The sequence below is a fragment of the Pelodiscus sinensis genome, chromosome 8, assembly GCF_052426305.1.
Source record: "Pelodiscus sinensis isolate ZL-2025 chromosome 8, ASM5242630v1, whole genome shotgun sequence".
Lineage (NCBI taxonomy): Eukaryota > Metazoa > Chordata > Testudines > Trionychidae > Pelodiscus > Pelodiscus sinensis.
The window spans coordinates 11,367,030-11,391,249 of NC_143059.1; the positions used below are offsets into that span (position 1 = coordinate 11,367,030).

Genomic DNA, 24,220 nt, shown 5'->3' on the forward strand with positions numbered 1-24,220 from the left:
GATGTACAATGGAATGTTGTAGGCAAAAATAATTTTAGATGGCTTGTATGTGTTTGCTACACACAGGGATGCACAAGCTTTGTCTTTTTGGACAGGAGTGTTAGGCATAATTCATACATTTTGTACTTCACCCTGTAGTGAAGTAAAACAAACAATAGTAATTAGAGTGAAAAATTATTAAAACGTGCTCATTCTGTGGTTTTGTAGCCCAGCCACCTTCTGGGTGTGGTGTACTGTCCCAACTAGTGGCACCGAAACCAGAAGTCCCAGGTTTGATTATGCACACAGACGACAGGGTTGAATGGACGTTTTTGAGCTTTTGATTTCTGAGCACTAAAACTGCATTTAAGAAAAAACAAAGTGCTTTGCTAACAAATATGACGAGGCTTCAATGTTGTTTTATACAGGCAGTCCCCGAGTTACACGGATCCGACTTATGTCGGATCCGCACTTACGAACGGGGCTTTTCTCGCCCCGGAACTCGCGGGCGGCGGAACCACCCAGAAGCACAGTGGTCCCGCCACCGCATCCTCCGGGGCGAGAAAAGCTGCTCCGGGTGTCCCTGGTCTGCTGGGGGGGGTCCTCAGCAGACCAGGGACACCCGGAGCAAAGCCGCAGAGGCGGCGGGGTCCCGCGCCTCCAAGGCTTTGCTCCGGAACAAAGCCGCAGAGGCGCAGGACCCCGCCGCCTCTGCTGCTTTGCTCCGGGTGTCCCTGGTCTGCTCGGGGTGTCCCTGGTCTGCCAGGAGGGGTCCCCAGCAGACCAGGGACCCCTCCAAGCAGACCAGGGACACCCCGAGCAGACCAGAGACACCCAGAGCAAAGCCGCAGAGGCAGGAGCTGGTGTGTATGAAGAGCTGACTTTTAAGTTGGCTCCCCATGTGCATCGGTGCCCAGAGAGCCAGCTGCTCCTCCCCCACACTGCTGCGGCTGAGGGAAGAGAGGGGGTGGCCCTGCGTGAAACCGTGAAGTTAACCAATGAACCCAGGTTTGTACTAGTGTTTGGTGTATTAAATACAGGCCGTCATTTCTGTAATGAAGAACATAATCCGAGGGCTTTTAAGAAAAGCACCAGAGACAATGACATTGGTGATACAGCGCATGACCACTGGATGTGCTGCCTTAACTCTATCCCCAGCAGAGAAGACTCACTCAGAAGAGAAACCCGAGTTAGAGCCCCAGGAGGCACCGGGGAGGAATAACTTAGAAAGGCCCTGGTGAGGGGCTATTTTGAAATAGCAGCAGTGGAGTGTCTACACACACCTTATTTCGAAATAGCGGTTTCGGAATAGGCATTATTCCACGTAGAATGAGGTTTACAGATTTTGGAATAAGCCATCGGATATTTCGAAATTATTTCAAAATAACGGAATGGCAGTGTAGACGCTCACATTGTTGTTTCAAAATAACGCTAGTTATCTCAAAATAACGGTGCAGTGTAGACGCACCCAGTGTGACCAAACTTAGCAGACGGCTAAAGAACTGAACTGGTGTGGTGATCCTGCTCTTTCTAAGGTCTGGGTTGTTGGTACAAGCTTCTACTCCAACTGCCAGACAGCTCCCGGTCTGTGCATTATTACCATGAAATCAACACGTCATGTTAAAACCCTGAAACGAACAACTCTCAACAAAAACACACAACTCACTGTGTTGTTGCACTATTTTAATACAGCATTAAAATGCTATGATACTAGAGAAAAGCTGTCTACTATCCAGCTAATAAGGCACATGTCGGAATGCCATTTTATGGACAATCCATAACAGAGGCTTTACAGTCTTTTCAGCAACACAGTCACTGGTTGAGTGAGTTGTCATCTTGGTTGCTGAGATAGGACTGGTCCCTCTGAGGCCTATGTCCATAGGTTTTTGTTTTTAAGCTGTACACATTTATTAATAGTTACAGAAAAGGAAATCGTACAAACTGGCAACTAAAATGGGCAAGGTCAATGGGCACAACTGGTTAAAAACAAACAAATGTCATAATAATTAAGCTAATTTTTAAAGCTGCAGAAATTAATAAGATACGGTTTTAGCGCTAATATACAATGTAGTGACTGCTGCACTAAATAACCTTTTAAAGGAAACAAAAGTCCAGTACAGGGTTAGGCAAACCTTCCATTTAAACATGGTTTAAAAACAAAATCCATTACATAATCAAAGCTACATGAAATGTAAAGTGTAAAAATGCTTCAAATACGTGCACATGCATATTCTATCACACTATGAATTCTAATTAAAATAGACACAAATCCCTACAACAATTTATCTTGATCCTTTTCCATTATGTCCTTTGATTGATAATATTGCTTTAGCCAGAATTGCATAGCAGCTCTCACAGTTTATTGTCTCCAAACTGTCATGAATGTCAGTTTGTCAAATGATGCCCCCACACCTACCCTCGCATTATGAAAACAAAATCCCTACAATACAAAAATTGAATATTTGTGTTCCAGAATTTCTGAAAGCTGAATCATTACTGTGCTTTCAGCATTTACCGTGTCACTCACAAGGTCATAAAGTGATAGTATAATATCATCCAATCCTTACGTATACATCTAGTTATAGCTTTTCCTAAAGCGGCAATACTTCTCAAAATACACATATAAATAAACTGCATAAGCACATTAATAGACGTCTATGCACTTGAATAATACATTGGTTACTTAATACTGATATTTTCATCCTAGGAAAACAAAAACAATATGGCTTAAAGAATTGCAAGGGTTTTGTCAGAATTATGTACCAACTTTCATATAATATTCTATGTAGACAATATTTCCTTCTTAATGTAGTTCTGTTGCATACTTTATACAAACAAAAGCATTGTAAAAAAAACAAAAATGTAAATTACTTCCATAAATATTTTCTTGAGGATATACCCTTAGTTTTGCAAAATACTTAAGAAAACTCTTACCTCTGTTAGTATTCTAGTTGAGAGGAAGGCCCTTTTGAAAGCTTCCAAGTTGTGAAAACACTTTTTTAAAAAACCCCAAAAACAAACAATACTATTTTTCTTTTTAAAAAAGGCCCTCAAATATATACAAAAAGTTACTGCGAAGAGTTTCCAGATAAGATAACTCAGTATTACAAGAAATATTTGTAACCATTCAAAAATTTTAACATCTAAAAAGGTTTCCAAAATACACACATAGTATTAAAACAAAACAAAAACTGAAACGAACTCCGTCAAGTATAACTCAAGATAAATACACATCTGCAAGTAAAACTGTAAAATACTTCATACGGGGGTAAACATTAATATCAATGAACTACACCTAGTAACTGCACACGATTGTCCCTTTGAAATTCATCCTAAGAATGCAAACCATCATCCATCTCTCTAAAATCTCTACCAGCCTCTGAACGCTTAAGCAATATAGCAACATTAATGGACAGCAGTGCTTTTTGTGGATGTAAAACTGATATGCACTGGTATCAGGAGCAGAGTGATGTCTTAAAGAATGACATTGTGAAGGGCTAAATTCCATCAAACTTCTATTTATGTTGGCAATATCAAGTGAGAAACACATGTTGAGTCAGTGTATGTTAACAATGCTTGCATGTTGATAAATTATTGCATGCTGTGCATGACTAGCACTTAGAGTATGCACTGGACACACATACAACTGCAATCTATAGAGAAACCATCTATTTATTCTAATACTTTCAAATGGTCTTAATTTTCATCTACAGTTTTAAGTAGTTTGATTTTTGGAATAATGGCAACAGCTTCAAGAGTCTGCAATTCATGGCTAGTCTAAATCCCTTGTTGTACAAAAAGGTAAAATCTAGAGGATCCTTCTATAAATGGTTTCCTCAGAGATACATAACTTCACATTATAGTTTACAGACTAGGTCCCATATAATGGGGAACTTTAAAATACACTTATCTGTAGAAATAATATTTATCTTTTGTGTATTTATTTGCAAGTAAAAAGCAATTTTGAGACACCAAGGCCTTGAATTTTGTTCATGCGGCATCATAATGTATTTTATGCCAGCAGCAGTAGAAACTGGGTAACATGGGGCCAAGATTTACATTATGGGGGAGATGTATCCTCAGGTGGTGCAAACTGATGTAGCCCTTTCAACTTCAGTAGAGTCACAGTGATTAACACGAACTGGGGACCTGTCCTATATATTTATTTCAAATAACTGTTTTTTTTCCTGAGCAATAGTAATCCAGAAGATAGGTTCTGATTTCCTGAAGGAAGGAAGAATTATGATTTACATAGGCAAATGAATGCTAAAAATCTCCAGAGGACACAAGGAAAAGGGTGTGGTGCACAGTTCAGTTCACAGATAGATACCAATCTAATATTCGTAATTAACTTTCCCACATGTCAGGTCAAATCCTACTCTCCCGTGTGCAGCTATCCACACAATCAGTGAAGCCACTTGTGTGTATTCTTTCAGGTAGTATTGGACCTTTAATTTGTACTGAATTAAAAATGTTTTCACTGAGACTTGCTTTTAATTTAAAAAAAAAAGGGCTAAAATACATTCAGGGAACACCAGTTGATGAGTTAAAAAAATAGAGCTGATCAAAGTAAAAATGGTAGAAATTTTTCATGAAAATCTGAGGGGAAAAAGTGATCCTATATTTTTTGGGTCCAAATCAGAAATGTTGATGAAAATGTTCAATTTTGGAAACTTTCAGTTGGTTCTATAGATGATCAAAAGTGGGATGAATTTTTACCAAAAGAGAGAGAGCAAAAATCATTTTCTTTTGGTCAAAATTATTTTTTTTTATAAAAAAATTGTAAATCTGAAATTCAGAAAATGTCAACCTTTACTAAAAACTATGCCTTTACTAAAGACTAACAACTCTGAGCTACTATAGGTTAACAGTGAAATATGTTCCAATATTGACCTTTACATCCATATACAATAAGGATACTTACCAATAAAGATAAATACCAAGAGCTTAATATTCCACTCCTACAAATAATCACATTGGAAGGGGGCAGGAGTACACTTGAAACTTGGTGTTTGGTCATGTGGGTCCCCCTCACCCGTGCCCCAGGTCTACCTCTTGGAGTGATGGGTTTTTTGGCCAGGCACTTGAGTGTAGTCTGGATATCCCAAAACATTCAGAGAGGTGAATGCCAGATTTCATCTCTGTGAATGCAGGTACAGTAAGCTTTATGAGCTGGCATCCTCCGGCCCTCTGGTATTTCATGCTATTCACTCTTCCTCTTCGCTCCGTGGACTGCACTTTATGTCTTGCTGTGTTGATACAAATGGGAAGCAGACACAGAATAAATTCTGCATGAAGCAACATCTACTCCTACCAGACTCAGAGAGGAGCAGGACTCTTTCTGCCCCCTCATCCTGGCTTATATACTTGTGGCACCCCCAGCAGGTGAAGTAATTTTTATGGACTCCGGAGAGAGGGGAGGAGGCCAGGTATATTGCTTCCTGCTTTGCCAATAGTCTTAGCTCCTTTACTTCCTGCTTTTGGGCCCTTCTTCTCCAGCATAAGTGGAAAGGAGGATCTCAATTCAACCCTTGATTATTTCAAATGTGCTTACCAAGTATTAATTAAAGATGCACTAACTAGGCCACCAGAAACACTACAGCTATGTCTACACTGGCAGCTTCTTGCGCAAGAACTCTTTTGCGGAAGAGTTCTTGTGCAAAAACTCTTCCACAAGAGCTCGTCTACACTGCCATGTGCTTTTGTGCAAGAGCATCATTGGCAGTGTAGACGCTCTCTTGCACAAGAAAGCTCTCATGGCCATTTTAACCATGGGGGCTTCTTGTGCAAGAAATTCATGTTGCTTGTCTACACTTCCCTCTTCTAGAAGAGCTCTTGCACAAGAGGGCTTATTCCTCATGGGGAGAGGAATAACTCTTCTGGAAGAAGCCCTGTTTTACAACGCTGTACTGTAAATTTACTTCTGGAAGAACGCTCATGCAGTGTAGACAGCTGGCAAGCTTTTGCAGAAGAACGGCTGTTCTTGCGCAAGAAGCTGCCAGTGTAGATGTAGCCCACGTTTGATGGGTTTCATCCTACATCTTATTTGGGTACATTATGCAAGATTAAATGGTAACTGCTTAAACATCACAGGTGGACCATTTGTGGGGGAGGGAGATCCTATTAGGCATCAAAGGGATGTACTGCATAGGGTAGCTTGCTTGCATAGTCCTTGCGTGGTTTCTACCAGCAACACTCATTCTTTCAAGAACATTCAAGTCACTAACTAAAATGGGTTTGGGTGGGGAGGGGAAATGCCAAAGCCCCGAAAAGATAATGGGAATTGGACCAGGACCCCGGATCCAAATGCAGTCGATTTGTGTCTTCAGTTAATGTGTTGACATGTCTAACATGTAGGATAATATGATGACATGAGTGTTTAACTTCCAGTAAGTATGTTGTAAAAAATGGTTATTCTATACATATGCAAATGATAGTTGTATGAAAGCCACATAAGATGTATATTTGGGAACCTTAGTTTAAAACATACCCTAGAAATCTGTAAACAAAAAACATAAAGCAATATTGAATGTGGACAAATAATATTTAAAATGGAGCTAATGTAAAAAAAGCAGCGCTTTTGTGTAGTAATGTCCTTCAGTTGATCTATGTTAAGAACCTGCAGCTTTTTAAATTACAGCCTGTGATGACAGCTACAAATGGATGTTCACCAACAGTGTTCCCTCTTTTAGTGGTTGCCACAAATTTGAAATTATTTTGAAACTGAGGGGCAGGGTAATAGTTTTATGGAGAAAACAGCTTTTCTCTTAGCTTTTTGTGGTGCGGTTTCCTAGCTTTTCCTGTCGCTGTAGGCTGTGTCAAAGAAATTGCTGCTACTGTACCATTAAGTGCTCAAGGGAAAAAATTATAGCTAGTGTATTGGGTGGCCATCTTGCAATCTTTCCCTTTATATTGCTCACACTTCAAACAATAGATCAAAATTAATACGGAGGCCAAATTTTAAAAACTGACCTCTAACCTGGCATGCACAATTTTTCTTATTTCATGGGCAAATTAAGAAGCTTTGTTTAGAAAAATCAGTTCCTAAATATATTTTTCAGCCTTCAATGAAAAATGCACTTGGAAATACTAAATATCTCACTTGACCGAGGCAGTCAAAATCTGTAATTAGTGTTAAATTTCAGTAATATTTTTTTTGTTTTCAGTATGTTTGCAGTTATGGTACTGCTAACTGGGCAAAACTAGTTTCAAAATGTTTAACTTAATATTGTATTGTAATTAGCAGTTTTCATCCAACAATGTCAAAATGCCTTTAGACATTAAATAAACCTCACAACACCCTTGTGAGGTAGGTATGTTAAATATTATCACCCTTTTTTTGCACACGGGGAAACTAAGGCTCAGAGAATTGCCAATGTCAAGCAGCAGGCCACTGGCAGAACCCAGTACAGAATTCGTGTCTTGTCTCCTATAACACTATTTTAATGAGCAGACCTCCATAAATTGTGAAGCCTGTCGGAGGTGTGTTTGTGTGTGAAGTTTCTAAATACATAATTTCTGCCCTAACAACACTTTGCCCTGTTCACAGACAGTCATGGAAATGGTAAAAATTTCACTCTGGATCAACTTTGTGAAGATCTTCACACTTCTCAAGGGACTGCTTGTTACAAGTTTTTAATTTGCTTCCCAGGACTCTGACGGGTTGTACTAGTAACACCTCAGCCTACCTTGGCATGAGATGACAACGCTGCATTGGATATGTCAAATTTAACTTTGAAATGGCTTTAACTTGCTATGCGTGTTTAGAATTTAAAACATCCTCACTACATTGCAGTCACACACGCATTCCATTTCCTAATGAATGATTCATGAAAATAAAAAAGGGTTAATATCTTTTTCAATGTCCTCCTGTGGTTTTCTAGAGCAGTGGATGATACACACACGTCTTATTAATTTTGTCCTTTTGCCAATGTACTCTTAAAAATACATATAAAACCAGGATACTCTCTTGAAGTACTTTCATTTCACAACATTCCCAAATCTCTGATAATAGAGTTTTCTTTCTAACAGGATCCTCCAACGCAAAGTTCCTTCTACCTAAAATAGGACAACCATATACAATTACTACATTTCCTCTAACTTATATAGATGTTTTAGAAAGACAGAGAAGAGGGAAGGTTACGTTCTTCATGCCCCATATAACCCCTGTGGCTACATATGTATATACTTCTTATATTACTAACAAATTTGCACAGTAGAAAACAGGAGTTAAAATATTTCCAGAAAGTGGCTTACAAACTAGTATAAATATAAAGTCTGGCTACTCTCTCAATTAAGGCTTGGGGACAAATTTAATCATTCTCATTCCCCATTATTCACAGTAAATTTAGTGTGCTTGTGGCCTAATGAATAGCAACTACACATAAAGGGCCCATTTAAAAGAAATTATATGACAAGAGAAGGATATCAGTCAATCACAGCCTGAAGAAAGCAAATGCTATTCTTCCCATCAGATGCTGCAATCCTTACTGATAATCTGTCCAGTTGTTATTCTCCTTTTCCATACAAAAACCACTCCCTCAAACAATTATACACTTGGTTTTACCCTCGCTGAGTCCACCTATGCCCAACCCAAATTACACTGCGTCATGGAAGTCCAAGAAAGCAGCAGCGCCGAACTTTCTAATCTTCCAAAGCAAGGGAAACAATGTTTCCCTTTGTTAATGCTGGGGTTTGTTGAATCTTCCTTTGTCTTGTCCTATAACAGGAATAATGTTCATGGGGTAAGTGAGGACTCCCAATTAATAGCCTTGCAGGGTAGCTAACTCCTGCAAAAAGCCATTCATAATGTTTACTCCCAGTGAACATGATACCTTCCCTAACAAACAGCACTTTTCTTCATTTCACTTGGCCATGATATAGGAACTGTGTAAACAATCAAGAGAAACCACAAGAGCGGTTCCATTGTGAACACTATCAGTAACACTGTTTGATAGATATATAGATAGCTATATAAAACACACCGTAGTCCTATAAATATATCTTGCACGTATACACATACACAGGAAAAGTGTTACATTCTATTAATGGTAAGGCATATTATTAGTTTAAAGATAGGCAAAATTGGCAATCTGTTTTAGTTTTTTATTTCTTCTCATGGGTTCCGTGTTGCTGTTGACTGCGTGCTGCCAGAGGGTCTCGCGGGAGGATGGGGACGGAAGAGGCTACCCTGGAAGGTTTATTGCACACGGCGGCAGTAGTAGCCCAAAACTTTGCACTTCTCACACAGATGCTGAGGATGCTCCTTACTCTGATCTGAAACATCCAGGCCATCTGGCTTCTCCAGGGGTCTCTGCAGGGAGGAAAGGGAACAGAGTATGCTCCAGTAAATGTCACTGACAATTGATCTTTACTAGGCCTACAACTCTCCCACTTTTCAGGTTATTTTGCCAGGCTTCCTCCCAGTGCAGCTAATGGCGCTATACATCTTTCTTGAGAAGCCAAAAGATGTTCCCAGCCACCTGGCTCTGCAGTGCTGGGAACTGGCTACATGGCTTGAATGCCATTCCCTTTCCCACAAACCTTTATTTTAGCTATAGTGCTAAAAAGATTGAATTTATAACCTCACACCATAAACCAGCCTCATTTATTGACTTGATGCCAGTGCCCCAGGCATGCTGGGGTGGGGAGGGTAACACCATTAGCATTCAATGCTAATACCAACAAGTAATCTTGCCAATGTTTGGTTATGAAACAAGTGACGGAGGTTTGCCTGACACATACTTCCATACTTGGAGAGTCAGAATTTCATAAGCACAGCAGCTGCAAAATGGGGGAAGAAAACGGCTCAACTAGTAACATGGTTAAGTATTTGTAATAACAGCTGAATAAAATACAGGGACAGGAAATCAGTAAAACTCCTTCGATTTAAGAGATCTTGTACTTTACATTTCCGTGACACCTAAAAGCTTTCACCTTCATTTAAAATGCAAAACACCCACACTGTATATCAAAGCAAGGCAGATTGTTTGAAAGACCTGATAGGTACAAAGGTGACAGAGACATAAAGATGAAACAATATAGTCTATCGTTTAAAATGGGGATCATGAATAAAGGCAGCTTCTTTGGCTTTCCAAGAGTGTACTTAAAAGGCAGACTGTTTGCTTAATGACTTGCAATGAAGAAGACTATGAGTGTTTCAGAGAACTCTGGATAATGATAGTGAATGACAGTGAAATATGAAAATAAGCCAAAGATTTTCCACTGTGTTAGGAACAGAAACTTGCTGCTGACATCTAAAAATATTATTCTTGGGGAGGGAAGTGGAGAAATATAAAATAGATATTTAACCCTGGTCACTATTCTGATTCATTCCCAAATCCTCACTCTGATCTTTTCTGAAGCAATAAAATGTTAAGAGCATTTGATGTTCTAAATTATTGAGATTTCTAAATTAATAGCAACTAACTAGATGCTCATGATGGTCTCTTCTGGCTTAAAGCCTATGAGATTATTAGTTTAAATATCTGCTCTTCATTCCAGGCCAAACCAAAAAGGCCATTAGAAACTTATAGTGCAGGTAGTAACAATCCGAAGTTGAAGGGGTACATTTTACTGCACTCTTAGGCTATGTCTAAACCACATCCCTTTTTCGAAAGAGGGATGTAAATTAGGCAGATTGAAAGTGTAAATGAAGCGGGGATTTAAATATCCTGCGCTTCATTTGCATAATTGTGTCACGGCATTCTTTAGAAAAAGGATATTTCGAAAGTGAAATCGCCATCTAGACACGGTTCAAAAAAACCCACCCCTTTTTCGAAAGACCCGCGTCTAGACGGAGGTTTCACTTTTGAAATACCCTTTTTCGAAAGAACGCCATGACGCAATTATGCAAATGAAGCGCGGGATATTTAAATCCCTGCTTCATTTACACTTTCAATCTGCCTAATTTACATCCCTCTTTCGAAAGACGGATGTGGTTTAGACATGCCTTTAAAGAAGAATAAAATAAACCAAACTCTACTATATTCTACTTAGTCTCAAAAAAGATAATTCTAACTTCTTGTTGTGTTCATCCTTGTTTCTGACTCTTGAGATGAACCTTTTCACTGAGTTGATTTTCAAGCTGGACACTAAGAACTTGGGCTTAAATAAAGTTATTAACTGGTTAACACCCTACAAAGGCAATTTCCCTCACCTTTGATATTCCCATTTCCACATCAAATACTATGAATGGGACACGTCCAACCTGACATAATTAGCTTCATTAACACTGGTCCTACAACTGACAGGTAACTGCTTTTACTGTTATATAGACCATGGATTCTGTAACTTCCACTCCAACTCATCCGATGAAGAGGGTTTTACTCACAAAAACTCATGATCTAATATATTTGTTAGTCTCTAAGGTGCCACAGGACTGCTCATTATTTTCATTGATTGCCTTTCACACATAGTAATAATAGCAAATGGATTAATTCTATGGAGATTGCCAATAGTTTGTTCATCCCTTTCTCTAGAGTACATTGCCCAATGCTTTGTCCACTCAGGCCAGATTTTCAACTGGTATAAATATGCATAGTTCCATTTACTTTAAGGGACTATCACAGGATTAAACTTAATCACAGATGTCAGTACTTTACTGTATCAAGTACAGTGTTCTCAGCATTCAAAGCCTATGAAAAATTCCCACTGACTTCAACAGGCTTTGAATCAGCCTATTAATGAATTCCTGAGGAACAGAGCATTAGTATTTGGGATGAGAACTCAGGAACTTGAATTCTATCCCTGTGCTCATTTCATGAGGCCACACTGTGGTTCTGCCAGCCTAGTAGTGGCTAGCAATATACAGAGGGGGAGATGACAGTTTTTCCCAATTAAAACCAGACCTTGCATTGCTTATTCACCTTGGTAACTTGGTTTTATTTATTTTAATTGGGAGAAACTGTCATCTGTTCCTCTATTCCCCCCAAAGATTTTTTTCACACGTCAGCCAAAGAAGTGTGTTAGGTAATATATATTTTTTCTGAAGTGTGACCCCCAACTGCAATACAGTCTAAGTTGAGGTTCAGACACTACAAGAGTTAATTTGTGCCCCCAGAGAACCGCTTCTGAGACCTTTGAAATGCTACCCTTAAAACAGAGTAGCCATTCGGCATGGCTCCGATTGCTTCTGCATGATAGCTGTGCTCTGATTAAAGAGCAAAATACAGCAGTTATCATGTTTATTGATATAAGACATATTTTTTTTTAAACACAAGGCCTCGGGAATAGTTTTTCCTGGAAATAGTGCAAAGGCCGTTGGGAATGCCTTAGAGTGCCAAGAGTTTCTTGGACTGCTGTCAGAAACAATACCTCTTCGTGGTTTGTGTTCCCTCTGTAATGACTGAGCTCAGCTTCTTTGGCCTGGGAGACACTTAGATTTCAGAAATGTTATTGTTACCAGTACGTTACGACATACAGACGGGGGAGAGAAGGGTTATGAGCACAGGAAACCAGGTTGCTTGGGGCCAGCTGGAAGGCACAGAGCAGGTTAGGGCTACATTTCTGATGAGGCTAGAGGGCTGTGTCTCCAGAAACTACACTGTGTACATTGCATCCAAAAAAAAGTGTTGATCCAACATTTAAATGCACTGAAGGGCTTGGGTCTGGTGTGTATCTAAATTATTTGCTGTTTAAATTAATCTGCTCCATTTCTATTATTTTTGTGTATCTCTAGTAATGGTAAAACAAATATTTCATAACCAAAAATGTGGAGAGATAAAAGATGAAAACAGTTTTTCTTTTACACCATGTAAAAGGCCCAGAAGGGTGTAAAGAGGCACTCAACGCCCTGTGTATAGCAAGAGCAGAATTCCCCTACTACAGACATAGTGCAGTCCAACTATAAGCCTGCTTCCTGAGGTTCTGAGAGATGCATCTGGACAGAAGGGGGAATAATGGTTTGAGGGAAGGAACTGTTGAGGGCAAGCTGTAAAGACTCTGAGGCTAAAGTCCAGGGAATGCGTCTGCTCTTCTGCTTTTTTTTGGTGGAAGAGTAGACGTGCTCTTTCGGAAGCCCTGTCTTCCTCCTCCCATGAGGAAGAAGGGCTCTTCCGAAAGAGGAGGCTTTCCAAAAAAGCCTCTTCTGAAAAAACTATCGGAAAAAGGTATGCAAATTGCGTACCTTTTCCCGATAGATCACTGTAGTGTAGACATAGCCTGAGCTAGCAGCTGTAATGTAGACAAGCCCACAGAGATATTTAAGCAGTACAAGTGCTTCAGCAATGTAGACACTGCACACTGGAAAGAGTTTTTCTGTCATTGGCACAAATCCCTCCATTTGAGAGAGTGGATGAAAGCATTCTTCCATAAATCTAGATGCATCTACCAGTAGGGTTGCCAGCTGGTTTAACCAAAAATACCGAACACTCCCCCAAAAAACCACTGGGGAAAAAATTCTATTGAGGGAAAAAAAAAGGGGGAGACCAAAGTTGGTGAGCAAAAAACCAAAAAAGGACCCGGAGCGTTATTAAACAAAATAACAACAACAACAAAACCTCCCCAAACCCCCACAGCATTAAAAAAAGCAAGACCCTTTAAGTGCATGCAGCATCAGAATAGGGATCGGAAGAGCAAAGCGGTTGAGCACTAAGACCCAGGGAAGACATTGCTTCCCCTTGCTTCAGGTCTTTAGGCTTTTTGCTGGCAGCCATCTTCTTTTATTGGTCGAGCCAGAAGGCAGCCTCCCTGCGGAACCAGGTAAGCAGGGGATCTGTGGGAATGGAGGTCTGGGGGGAGAAGGGGGCATGGACTGGATCCAGTTGCAGAGCGTGTTGTAGGGTTGCCAGGTGTCCGGTATTTTCTGATTTTTTTTACCAGACAGGAGGCGAAAATACCAGACTGTCTGGGTCAGTACCGGACACCTGGCAATCCTATCTACTAGAATGGGTTAGCTTGACCTAACTATATTGCACATGGCATGACATTTTTCACAGCTATGAGCAATGTAGCTCTAGGTCAACCTAACTTTCAGGTGTAGACCAGGCCTAAGTTATGTCAAGAGCCTCCTCACCTCCTCAGCACCCCAAGAACAGAAAGGCACAGAGGTGGCTTAAAGATATCACAGTCCCCTGCTCTGGGCTGCAAGTTCTGTGTTGCACCGCTTCAAGGCCTATCAGGGCCTCTGACTTATGATTCTTTGATCACAAGTGCCGGGGGCTGGAAAAATAAAACACCAAGAAGTAGAGAAGATAAAATAAAATATAGCAATAATTTCTCCATTGGGAAAATGGCTTTTTGTTTTCTGAATGATTTCATGGGGAAAATACCCATTTTTTTTTCCACTGAATTTTTTCAAGTTTTTATTGAAAATCTGAAACTGTTTCAAACGGAAGAAACTGGAGGTTTGGGTGTTTTTGTTTTTTCAGTGAGCACCCATTTTTGTAATTGAAAAATATCTAGTTTTTCACATACATTTTTCTTTGTGTCTGTGTGGGGTGTGGAAGGAGGAGGAAATTCTGATCTTCTCTACTGAGAATAACATGAAACAAAGCTGAAGTGATTCCATATTTAAACTGCAAGATTTGCTTCCTCAATTAACTTTTAATTGAAGCCTTTTGATAACCCACATTCAGCATTTTCAGATTATAATCCCACCCCGAGTAAGTAAATAATTAACCGAACAAAACACCAACAACAAATGAAAATGAATGAACTGTTAGAAACATGAGGTGAGTCTGCACCAGCAATGGAAGGATTATCAGGGGCAATGTACTGCTCCTTAGCATTACCTGACTATAAGCAGTAATTTACAGTCACAGAGGTGTGGGCGCTCCAGTGGATCTAAGATCACGGTGCTATGTCTCAAAGAGTTCAGAGTCCGGCACACTGAAAAGGGGTCCTCTGTTTGTGGATCTACCCCTGCCTGTGTGTGTGTGGAGGCTGTGTGAAGAGAGGACTGTTAAGGTGCAGAGCCCATGTGGAGACAAAATGTCTCCTGGATAGCCAAAGAGATCTTCCTGTCTGGGGACATGCTTCAAGGTCTTTCCCGTATGAGGACAAACTCTAGTACTTCTTTGGGCTGGTATGAGGGGCTCTTCAAAGGGAGGTCTTCATGGTTGCTCACTTCCCCCCTCAAAGGCTGTACCATGGACTAGATATGACCTGCCCTGTTTGCAGAGTTTTATTTTTAGGTGTCTATAATTACCTTGTTTGGCTAAGAGAACATGCTGATTTGTGGCAAGCTATGAAATAATAACAGCACAAAGGGAGAAGGCCAGCCAAGCCCTGGCTCATAATACGAATAGGAAGGGGAACTTAATGAAATTCAAATGTAAGTGAACAAACAGCATGCAATTAACCCAGGGGATTAATTGTTTCAAGGTCTTAATGAGGTAAATAGATTAGCATGGTTTAAATAAAGGATTAGACATGTATGAATAAAAACAGACTCCACAATTACACCAGACAGGATAACAGTTACAATGGTTGTAATCCTTAAGTGGTCAGAAATTTCCCTCATGACACTAGTTTGGGTAGGAATGGTGTCCCTAGCCTCTGTTTCTCTGGATGTAGGTGACAGAACAGGATTTACCTGTTGTGATCCCTCCCTCGGGGGCATCTGGTATTGGCCACTGTCTTGGCCACTGTCAGCAGACAAGAACTGGGCTAGGTGGACCTTTGGTCTGACCCAGTATGGCTGTTCTTATGTTCTTAGTATTTACACATGTATCATTACAGGTTTGTTCTCACTTTTCTCTGAAGGATCCAGTAATGCCCACAGTCAGACCATTGGCCTGTTCAAACACAGCAGTTCCTATGTCAACTTTAAACACAATTAACACTCTTATGCAGCGTGTACACAATTTGTCTGTAGTGTCAGTACACATGATCATAGGGTGTAGCTCCATCACTCTTGTTATGCAGCAATGATTTTAGCTTATGAGAATGAAATTATTATATATATATAGAGAGAGAGAGAGAGAGAAATGAACTGGAAAGGACTTTGAGAGATCATTGAGTCCAGTCCCCTGCCCTCACAGCAGGACCAAGTACCATCCCTGACAAATTTGCCCCAGATCCCTAAATGGCCCTCTCAAGGATTGAGCTCACAAGGCTGAGTTTAGCAGGCCAATGCTCAAACCACTGAGCTATCCTTCCCCTGTTAGGAAATGTTGTGCTACAAAGCCAAAAGAAAATAAGCAGAATCAATCACATCAGAAGTGTAAGCAATATTAAGAAGTAGGGAAGTTTGCATACAGCTGACATATTTCTGCATTTCTACTAACCGATTTTAAAAAAAGCTCCCCCATGTTTAACTATGCCCTCCGATTCGGAGGACACATTATTAATGGGGCAAGTAGCTTTGAAACAATAGTCCCGTTGTCACTGGACAGCACCACGTTAGTAGGAGTAAGCTCTTCGTTATTTACTGTATTCTTGCACAGTGCCTAGCAAATGGAGCCCGACTTAGTTGTGGCCTTAAGGAAATACCACAATAAAAATATTAATAACAACAATAGGAGATGGCCGTGTGCAAAACCTAACTGGCATTTTGTGAGGCAGAACTGATGCAGCCTGTTAATTTGGTGTGAAAGAGACACACATTGTGGTCTCTCATGGTCAGGGATGCTGACAGACAGGAGAGGAGAAAGGAGCCTGATGATTTAAAAGGGTCCAAGGCCACCGCTAACTCAGCAGCTGCAGTGGCTGGAGCCCCTGATGACGTGCACCCCCCAGTCCTGCTAATTTTGCCTGTGTCTCCTTCTGGGGGGCCCAGAGCCAGCCCCTAAAGGGCCCAGAGACATCTCTCATCGGCCCTGCTTATCGTTGCTTTAATTCTTGCTCTTTTTTCTTGGGGGGAACAAGTCATTAAGACTGGAAATATCTGGTTACTCTTTATGTAGAGACATAAACATTCGTATGCTGTTAGGCCAGTGGCTAGCACAACGAAGCGAGATGTGGTTATGGCTGTGTTAATGCCCTTTTGTATAGGTCTGTGTTGCTTAATGTTATTCTATTGCTATCTCTTGATAACTGTGCAAGTGAAGTGCTGCTATGGTCCAAAAAGTAATTTTGGTTCAAATGCCATTTGATGGTACTTTTTTCCAGCTTCTTATATTTCTTGTCAGCTGGATCGAGGCAGTTTACTCCCAAACAATTTTACTCATGACTTCATGCTCTTAGGGTAAAACACAAAGTTCACCCCACTGACAAAATTACCTTTCTGAGTGATCCATACAAGCCAGAGCCTGGATTTTTGGATTTCATGGAGAATTTATTTACACAATGCATTTATTTTCGGTCCAAGGGAATAAATTCCTAACAGCTGGAAGAAAATGGTCTCCAACAAGACATGTCAGTAACCCAGCTGGCTGATTTTGTACCACTGCAACAGCTGTCATCACAGACAGCAAGGTAGCAAGCCAGAAGGTCAAAGACATGGCTTGACAGGAGGCCAACCAGGAAGAAACCATGGACACAGATGATGCTATAAGAGTGTAAGGGGAGAAAATGAACACTCAGAGCTTGCATCTGGGCTGTGATGCTGCCAAGAATGCCAAGAGGGTGGTTATGGGGACTGGCTCTACTTCTTGGGCACACTGACAAGCAACGTAAATGGCAGCAAAATCCAATTCATGAGCAAGAAGAAAACGTAGGGCCAAGTGCCTCTTGGAAAAGGCAATTTTAATGTTTTTCCCCCCAAACCAGAATTCAAGTGACTGTCCAGTAAATCGTCTGCAGCGGTATCAGGGTGGGCTCTGTCAGGGTATGTCTACACAGCATCGTTATTTTGGAATAACTGATGTCATTTTGAAATAACAAAATGTGTGTCTACCCAGTAAATCATTACTGTACATGGTAATATGCAAACATTGAGATTTATTCAAGATGTATTGAGAAGACTTATTTAATTTGGACAGATAGGGTATTTGAAATAATGGGACAAGACTGCATGGAGACCCTTTCTGTGGGCAGCCGGCATGGGAACTCAATGGGTTATAAGGAGCAAAGAGCAGGTGGTCAGCTCATGGAATTGTGGCTGTTCCAAGCAACAAGGACCAAATGCTGAAATGTGAGAAGACAAAAAGAGGCTGCAGACCATATGAAGCCAGCAGAAGCTCTGGAGAGGATGGAAGAAAGGATACATAGGTGAGAACAGTTATGGCAAGCTTGAAAGTTGAGAACAATTATGTTTGTATTTGACACCCAGTTTGCGAAGACTCAATGTAACAATGTTAAAAAAGTGTGAGTGTTGTCCAAAAAGTAACTTTTTTATTAATTTGTGGAATTATTCTGCCATAGCATCAGAACACAGCAGCCAGCATAACACATTTGGTTATAAAATCTTCAGGGGGTAGCCAAGTTAGTCTGTACAGAATAAACTTAAAAAACAACCATCTACATGTTTTGTTAGTCTTTCAAGTGCTACCAGATTATTTTTGTTGTTTTTTAAGTTTACATTTAGTTATGTTTACTGTTTTATTTTAGTTCTAATTTCACTGATAGTGCGTGTATGAGATAAAGGCTACCAAAAATGGATGGCAGGATCCATGAAAAACAAAAACAGCTGTTAATCATTATCATTGTATTTGCAATATTTCCTGTACGTGGTATGGGAAATACTAAAAATATGGCAAATATACAATAAGCATAGATGATTAATTATGCCTGTTGTTTTAATAGTATTTGCTCCTTTACATATCACAAAGAGGAAGGATCACCAAGTGAAATTAATTGGTTGCAGGTTTAAAACAAACAAAAGGAAGTACTTCTGTACACAATGCACTGTTAACCTGTGAAACTCCTTGCCAGAGGATGTTGTGAAGTCCAAGACTATAATAGGTTTCAAAAAAGAGCTAGATAAATTCACGGAGGAAAGGTCCATCAATGGCTCTTAGCAATTATGGGCAGGAATGTCCCTAGTCTCTGTTTGTCAGAAGCTAGCAATGGTCGATATGGGATGGATTGCTTGATGATTCCCTGTTCTGTTTATTTCCTCTGAGGCACCTGGTATTGGTCACTGTCAGAGGACAGGAGACTGGGCTAAATGGACCTTTGGTCTGACCCGTTATGGCCATTCTTATGTTCTAAATTGATGTAAAATGCCACTATGTAAGCAAGGATACATCCACACCTTGAATTCTGCATGCACTTCTGGTCTTTCCATCTCAAAGGAGTTACATTAGTATTGTAAAAGGTAAAGAAAAAGGCAACAAAATGGTTAAGGGTGTGGAACACCTTCCATATAAGGAGAGATTAGAAGGACTGGGACTGTTCATGTTAGAAAAGGGACAACTAACAAGAAATCATGAACGGTGTCAGGAAAGTGTATAAGGAAGTATTATTTATCCCTTCACGTCAACGAAAACGAGGGGTGACCCACTGAAAATAGTAGGCAGCAGGTTCAAACAAACAACAAAAAATGCTTCTTCATGCCATCATGCACAGTCAACCTTTGGAACTTGTTGCCAGGGGATGTTATGAAGGCCAAAACTATAAGAGGGTTAGAAAAAGAGCTAGCTAAGTTTATGGAGGATAGGTCCATCAATAGCTCTTCACCAAGGTGGCACCTGGGATGCCATCCTTAAATCTCTGACTGGCAGCAGTGGGGATAGGACAATGGGATGGGCCACTGAAAAATGCTCTCTGTTCTTTTCCTCTAAGTCATCTGGCACTGTCCACTGTCAGAAGACAAGGGCATGGTCTGACCCAGTATGAGCATTCTTATGTTCTAATTAATGGAAGTCATGAGTGGTTTTGTGTAACTATTTTTAAGGCCAAGTCTCCCCATGCCTGGCCTCCCTGATAATGCCCAAGCAGGGGCGGATATAGGGCAGGGCGAGCGCCCGTGCTTCAAAAAGCCCCGCGCATGCGCCGTGGTGCCACCGCGCATGCGTATAGCGTCACTGCGCATGCGCCGTGGCAAAAGGGGGGGGCCCGCGGAATTATGCTGCCCGGGGGCCCCGCAAAACGGTCTTCTGCCCCTGTGCCTGAGGCTGGGTCCCTTGGGGACAGGGTGCCATTTTTTGAGGAGTAACGTTAGTTTGAACCATGGGGTTTCATTCGAACTAATGCGTGCCAGAGCACACTTCCTGGTTCGAATCAGCTGTTGAATGGAATAACGCGCAGGCGAGATTATGCTAATGAAGTGCAGGATATTTAAATCCCTGCTTCATTAGCAATTTTGGTAGGCTACATTTGCATCCCTAGCTCGAACTAGGGAGCAAGTGTAGACATACCATATGTGAGCATACCACTGATTTATATAAAGGCAATATGATTTTTTCTGTCTTATCTATCCCTTTCCTAATGTGTCCCATAATCCTGTTGAGTTTCTTTCTTCCTTTTTTTTTTTTAATTGCCACTAGGCATTTTTACTCAACTATCCACAATGACTTCAAGATCTCTTTATTGATGGGTTCAGCTAATTTAGACCCCATCATTTCGTATGCGCATTTGGGATTATATTTTACCATGTGCATTACTTTGCATTTATCAACCAACATTGAGTTTCATCTGCTATTGTGTTGCCCAGTCAGCTAAAGTGTTGTAAAATCCCTTTGTAACTCTTTGCAGTCTGCTTTGGATTTAATGATTTGCAAACCACTGATTTGCATGTTCCAACACTGTTATTGTGTGTGCAAATAAAATGCACACATACTTTACTTCACAGCCTTTGGAATATGGGGCTTTAAAAAAATCAAGCCTTAGTCATTTAGATTTACTAATCTTTCTTTTCCCCTAAAAAACCCTCCAAAACTACCCCTCTACACACTTAATTGTTTATGGGCCTCTCGAAAAATACTGGATTATTTGGATCAGAGGACAAGTAACGGGATATATAATGTGTTCCACAAAGCATTAAGGACCTTAATTAAGGACCCACTACGAATCCTTATTATGCTTTCTGATGTGTAGCCTGCCACATATGGGGGATGCCCCTTTGGCAACTAACTACTCTAAGTCATTTCTGGGGCATCTAGCATCCTGACAATGCTTTCAGGGTCATCTAATGATCGTTAGTTCACTTTAATGACAGTCAAGGTAGGATGCTGAATCATGCAGTCCACATGAGCTGTCTTTTGCTTACCTCATCTACATAAAGAGTCCCATATAACCTCGTGTTAGGAACCAGGGTTTTCCCTATCTATGTGGCCCTAAAGACTGGGCTGCCATGCACGTGTTAAATGATTCTGTGGCTCAATTTGGATTTGTAAAGCAACTTTAGATGTCTAAATACTACTAAATATTTGGGCCAAAGAGACTGGCCACTGGCACTGCTGCAGGTGGATGTGCTGGAGCTGAGATCTGGGGCCAATGCAGCGCAGCTGGTCCTGCCTGCCCGCCATGTACCCTCCCTGCCACCTGGACCTCATCAGATTCCTGTCAGCCAGCTCCATGCAGGTGGCAGTCCGGTTAACTGGTTACCAAGTAAGCCTGGTTACCAAGTAAGCCATCTGGTCAGCCTAACACTTACCGTGTAACCAGTTAACCTTTTACACCTCTAAGCTAAGCAGGAATAAAGATGGTGTCAGGGAGAGGAGAATCATTCATATTAGGAGTCCCATTGCTATTATTATGTTTTATCATAGTATCTCCCTTGTGGATAAGGGAGAAGCGGTGGATGTCATATACCTAGACTTTAGTAAGGCACTTGATACGGTCTTGCATGATATTCTTATTGATAAACTAGGCAAATATAACTTAGATAGGGCCACAATAAGGTGGGTGCATAATTGGCTGGATAACCGTAGTCAGAGAGTTGTTGTTAACGGTTCTACATCCTGCTGGAAAGGGATAACAAGTGGAGTTCCTCAAGGGTCTGTTTTGGGACCCGTACTGTTCAATATCTTCATCAATGATGTAGATATTGGGATAGAGAGTACGCTTATTAAGTTTGCAGATGATACCAAACTGGGTGGGGTTGCAACTTCTTTGGAGGATAGGGACATAATTCAAAATGACCTTAGCAAGTTAGAGAAATGGTCAGAGGTAAACAGGATGAGGTTTAATAAAGAGAAATGCAAAGTGCTCCACTTAGGAAGGAACAATCAGTTCCATACATACAAGATGGGAAGCGACTGTCTAGGAAGGAGAATGGCGGAAAGGGATCTAGGGGTCGTAGTGGACCACAAGTTGAATATGAGTCAACAGTGTGATGCTGTTGCAAAAAAAGCAAATATGATTCTAGGTTGTATCAACAGGTGTGTTGTAAGCAAAACTCATGAAGTCATTCTGCCGCTCTACTCTGCACTAGTTAGGCCTCAGCTGGAGTACTGTGTCCAGTTCTGGGCGCCACATTTCAAGAAAGATGTGGAGAAATTGGAAAGGGTACAGAGAAGAGCGACAAGAATGATTAAAGGTTTAGAGAACATGACCTATGAAGCCAGGCTTCATGAACTGGGCTTGTTTAGTTTGGAAAAAAGAAGATTAAGGGGGGACATGATAGCGGTTTTCAAATATCTAAAAGGGTGTCACAAGGAGGAAGGAGAAAATTTGTTCCTCTTGGTTTCTGAGGACAGGACAAGGAGTAATGGGCTTAAAGTGCAGCAGGGGAGGTTTAGATTGGACATTAGGAAAAAATTCCTAACTGTCAGGGTGGTCAAATATTGGAATAAATTGCCAAGGGAGGTGGTGGAATCTCCCTCTCTGGAGATATTTAAGAACAGGTTAGATAGACATCTGTCAGGGATGGTGTAGACGGAGCTTGGTCCTGGCTTGAGGGCGGGGGGCTGGACTCGATGACCTTTTGAGGTCCCTTCCAGTCCTATTATTCTATGATTCTATCTCAAAGGTCCCATTCAGGGTTGGGGCCACAGTGCATTGTTCACTCTATAAAGACCTATTGTTTCCAATCTGGAGGCGTTTTCCAATGAAGAGCAGGGCGCCTACATTTGGAAACCCTGAGACCATGATCGGCAAGCTCGTTAAGACCGTGAGCAAAAGACATCAGACTAGATAATCTGCTGGTCCCTTCTGGTTTTGCATGCTATGACACTGCATCTTGTTTGCATATAACTTGTCATAAAAACCATGATAATATTTGCTGCAAATACGTAGCTAGATGAATTTAAATTGCTTGTTTGTGTTCACTAGGAATAAAAACCTGCCCGTGACAAGGCTTGTCCGTACACTGTCCCCCCAAGTTTCAATCTGGACCCACCCCGATTTACAGGTCAGCTCAGAAGTCTCTTGATTCCATTCCTGTATCTCCAGAGGTCACACTGCATAGCAGCCACCCTACCTGTTTGTGAGGATAAACATTGATGTGACACTTGATACATTCTTGTCCCATGTTAGCCCAGGAGTTTCCACTCATCCATTTTCTCTTGCACTTGGGGCACTTGTATTCACCAAAGCACCGTTTCTTGCCCTGGTACGGGGTCAGACCTTCTCCTTTTGGACGAGCCTAAATTACAACAAAAAGGAAAAGTAAGTACTCATTATCCGAGAGCAAATCGATAGAAAAGAATGTTCAATCAGGAAGTTCATAACAATCGGATTCAGTGCCCCTCCACAAATGGTTAGTGAACACAAGACTTCAATTTTACCAGTACTGACGGATCTAAATAGCTATGAAGTACTCACCAAATAGCTCTAAAATGACATAAAAAGGATATTTAAAATTCTATGATCAGCAGTTACTGTTCTGACAATAAGATCTATTCCATTACAGCAGAATAGTGTCTGATGACGATAGTCCATCAACTTTCCAATCCAATCTCCACAATTTTCTCTTAAGAAACGTAATAAATCACACCGAACCATGCTTGTGATTGTTCTGTACTGCGCATCCTTTATATTAGGATAATAATGGTTTTTGCATATCCTCAGCACCTTGCATTCAAAGATGCCAAAGCTCTTTCCAAACAAGAATTAGAGAGCGAGCGAGCACGCAACTTGCTCCCACTTTATAGGCAGGTAAATGGAGGCACAAATGCTAAGTGAATTGACCAAGTTCATGGAATGAGTCCGTGGCAAAGATGGAGCACCACAAATCTGAACTCCCAGACTGCTACTTTCAACTGCTAGTCAGTATGTCTTAAGCACATATAGGCTGTGTCTACACTGCACCCCTTTTCCGGAAAAGGGATGCAGATTAGACACTTTGGAATAGCAAAATACGCGGGGGATTTAAATATCTCCCGCGGTATTTGCATTAACATGGCTGCCGCTTTTTTCCGGCTTGGGGATAAGCCGGAGAAAAGCGCCAGTGTAGACGTGATTCTCTGGAAAATAAGCCCCTTTCCGGAGGATCTCTTATTCCTACTTGAAAGTCCCCCGCGGATTTTGCTAT

General features: G+C 41.0%; 1 protein-coding gene across 1 annotated transcript in view; it reads right to left on the minus strand.

Annotated features, from left to right (window-relative positions):
- Positions 1-1,647: 1,647 nt before the first annotated feature.
- Positions 1,648-24,220, minus strand: part of ZCCHC24 (zinc finger CCHC-type containing 24) — a 175,269-nt gene continuing 152,696 nt past the window's right edge. The window contains exons 3-4 of the mRNA XM_075934759.2: positions 23,168-23,332; positions 1,648-9,292 (exon numbers count right to left, since the gene is read on the minus strand). Coding sequence (XP_075790874.1) covers positions 9,179-9,292; positions 23,168-23,332 — 279 coding nt within the window. The 3' untranslated portion in view covers positions 1,648-9,178. The remainder of the gene's footprint in view (positions 9,293-23,167; positions 23,333-24,220) is intronic.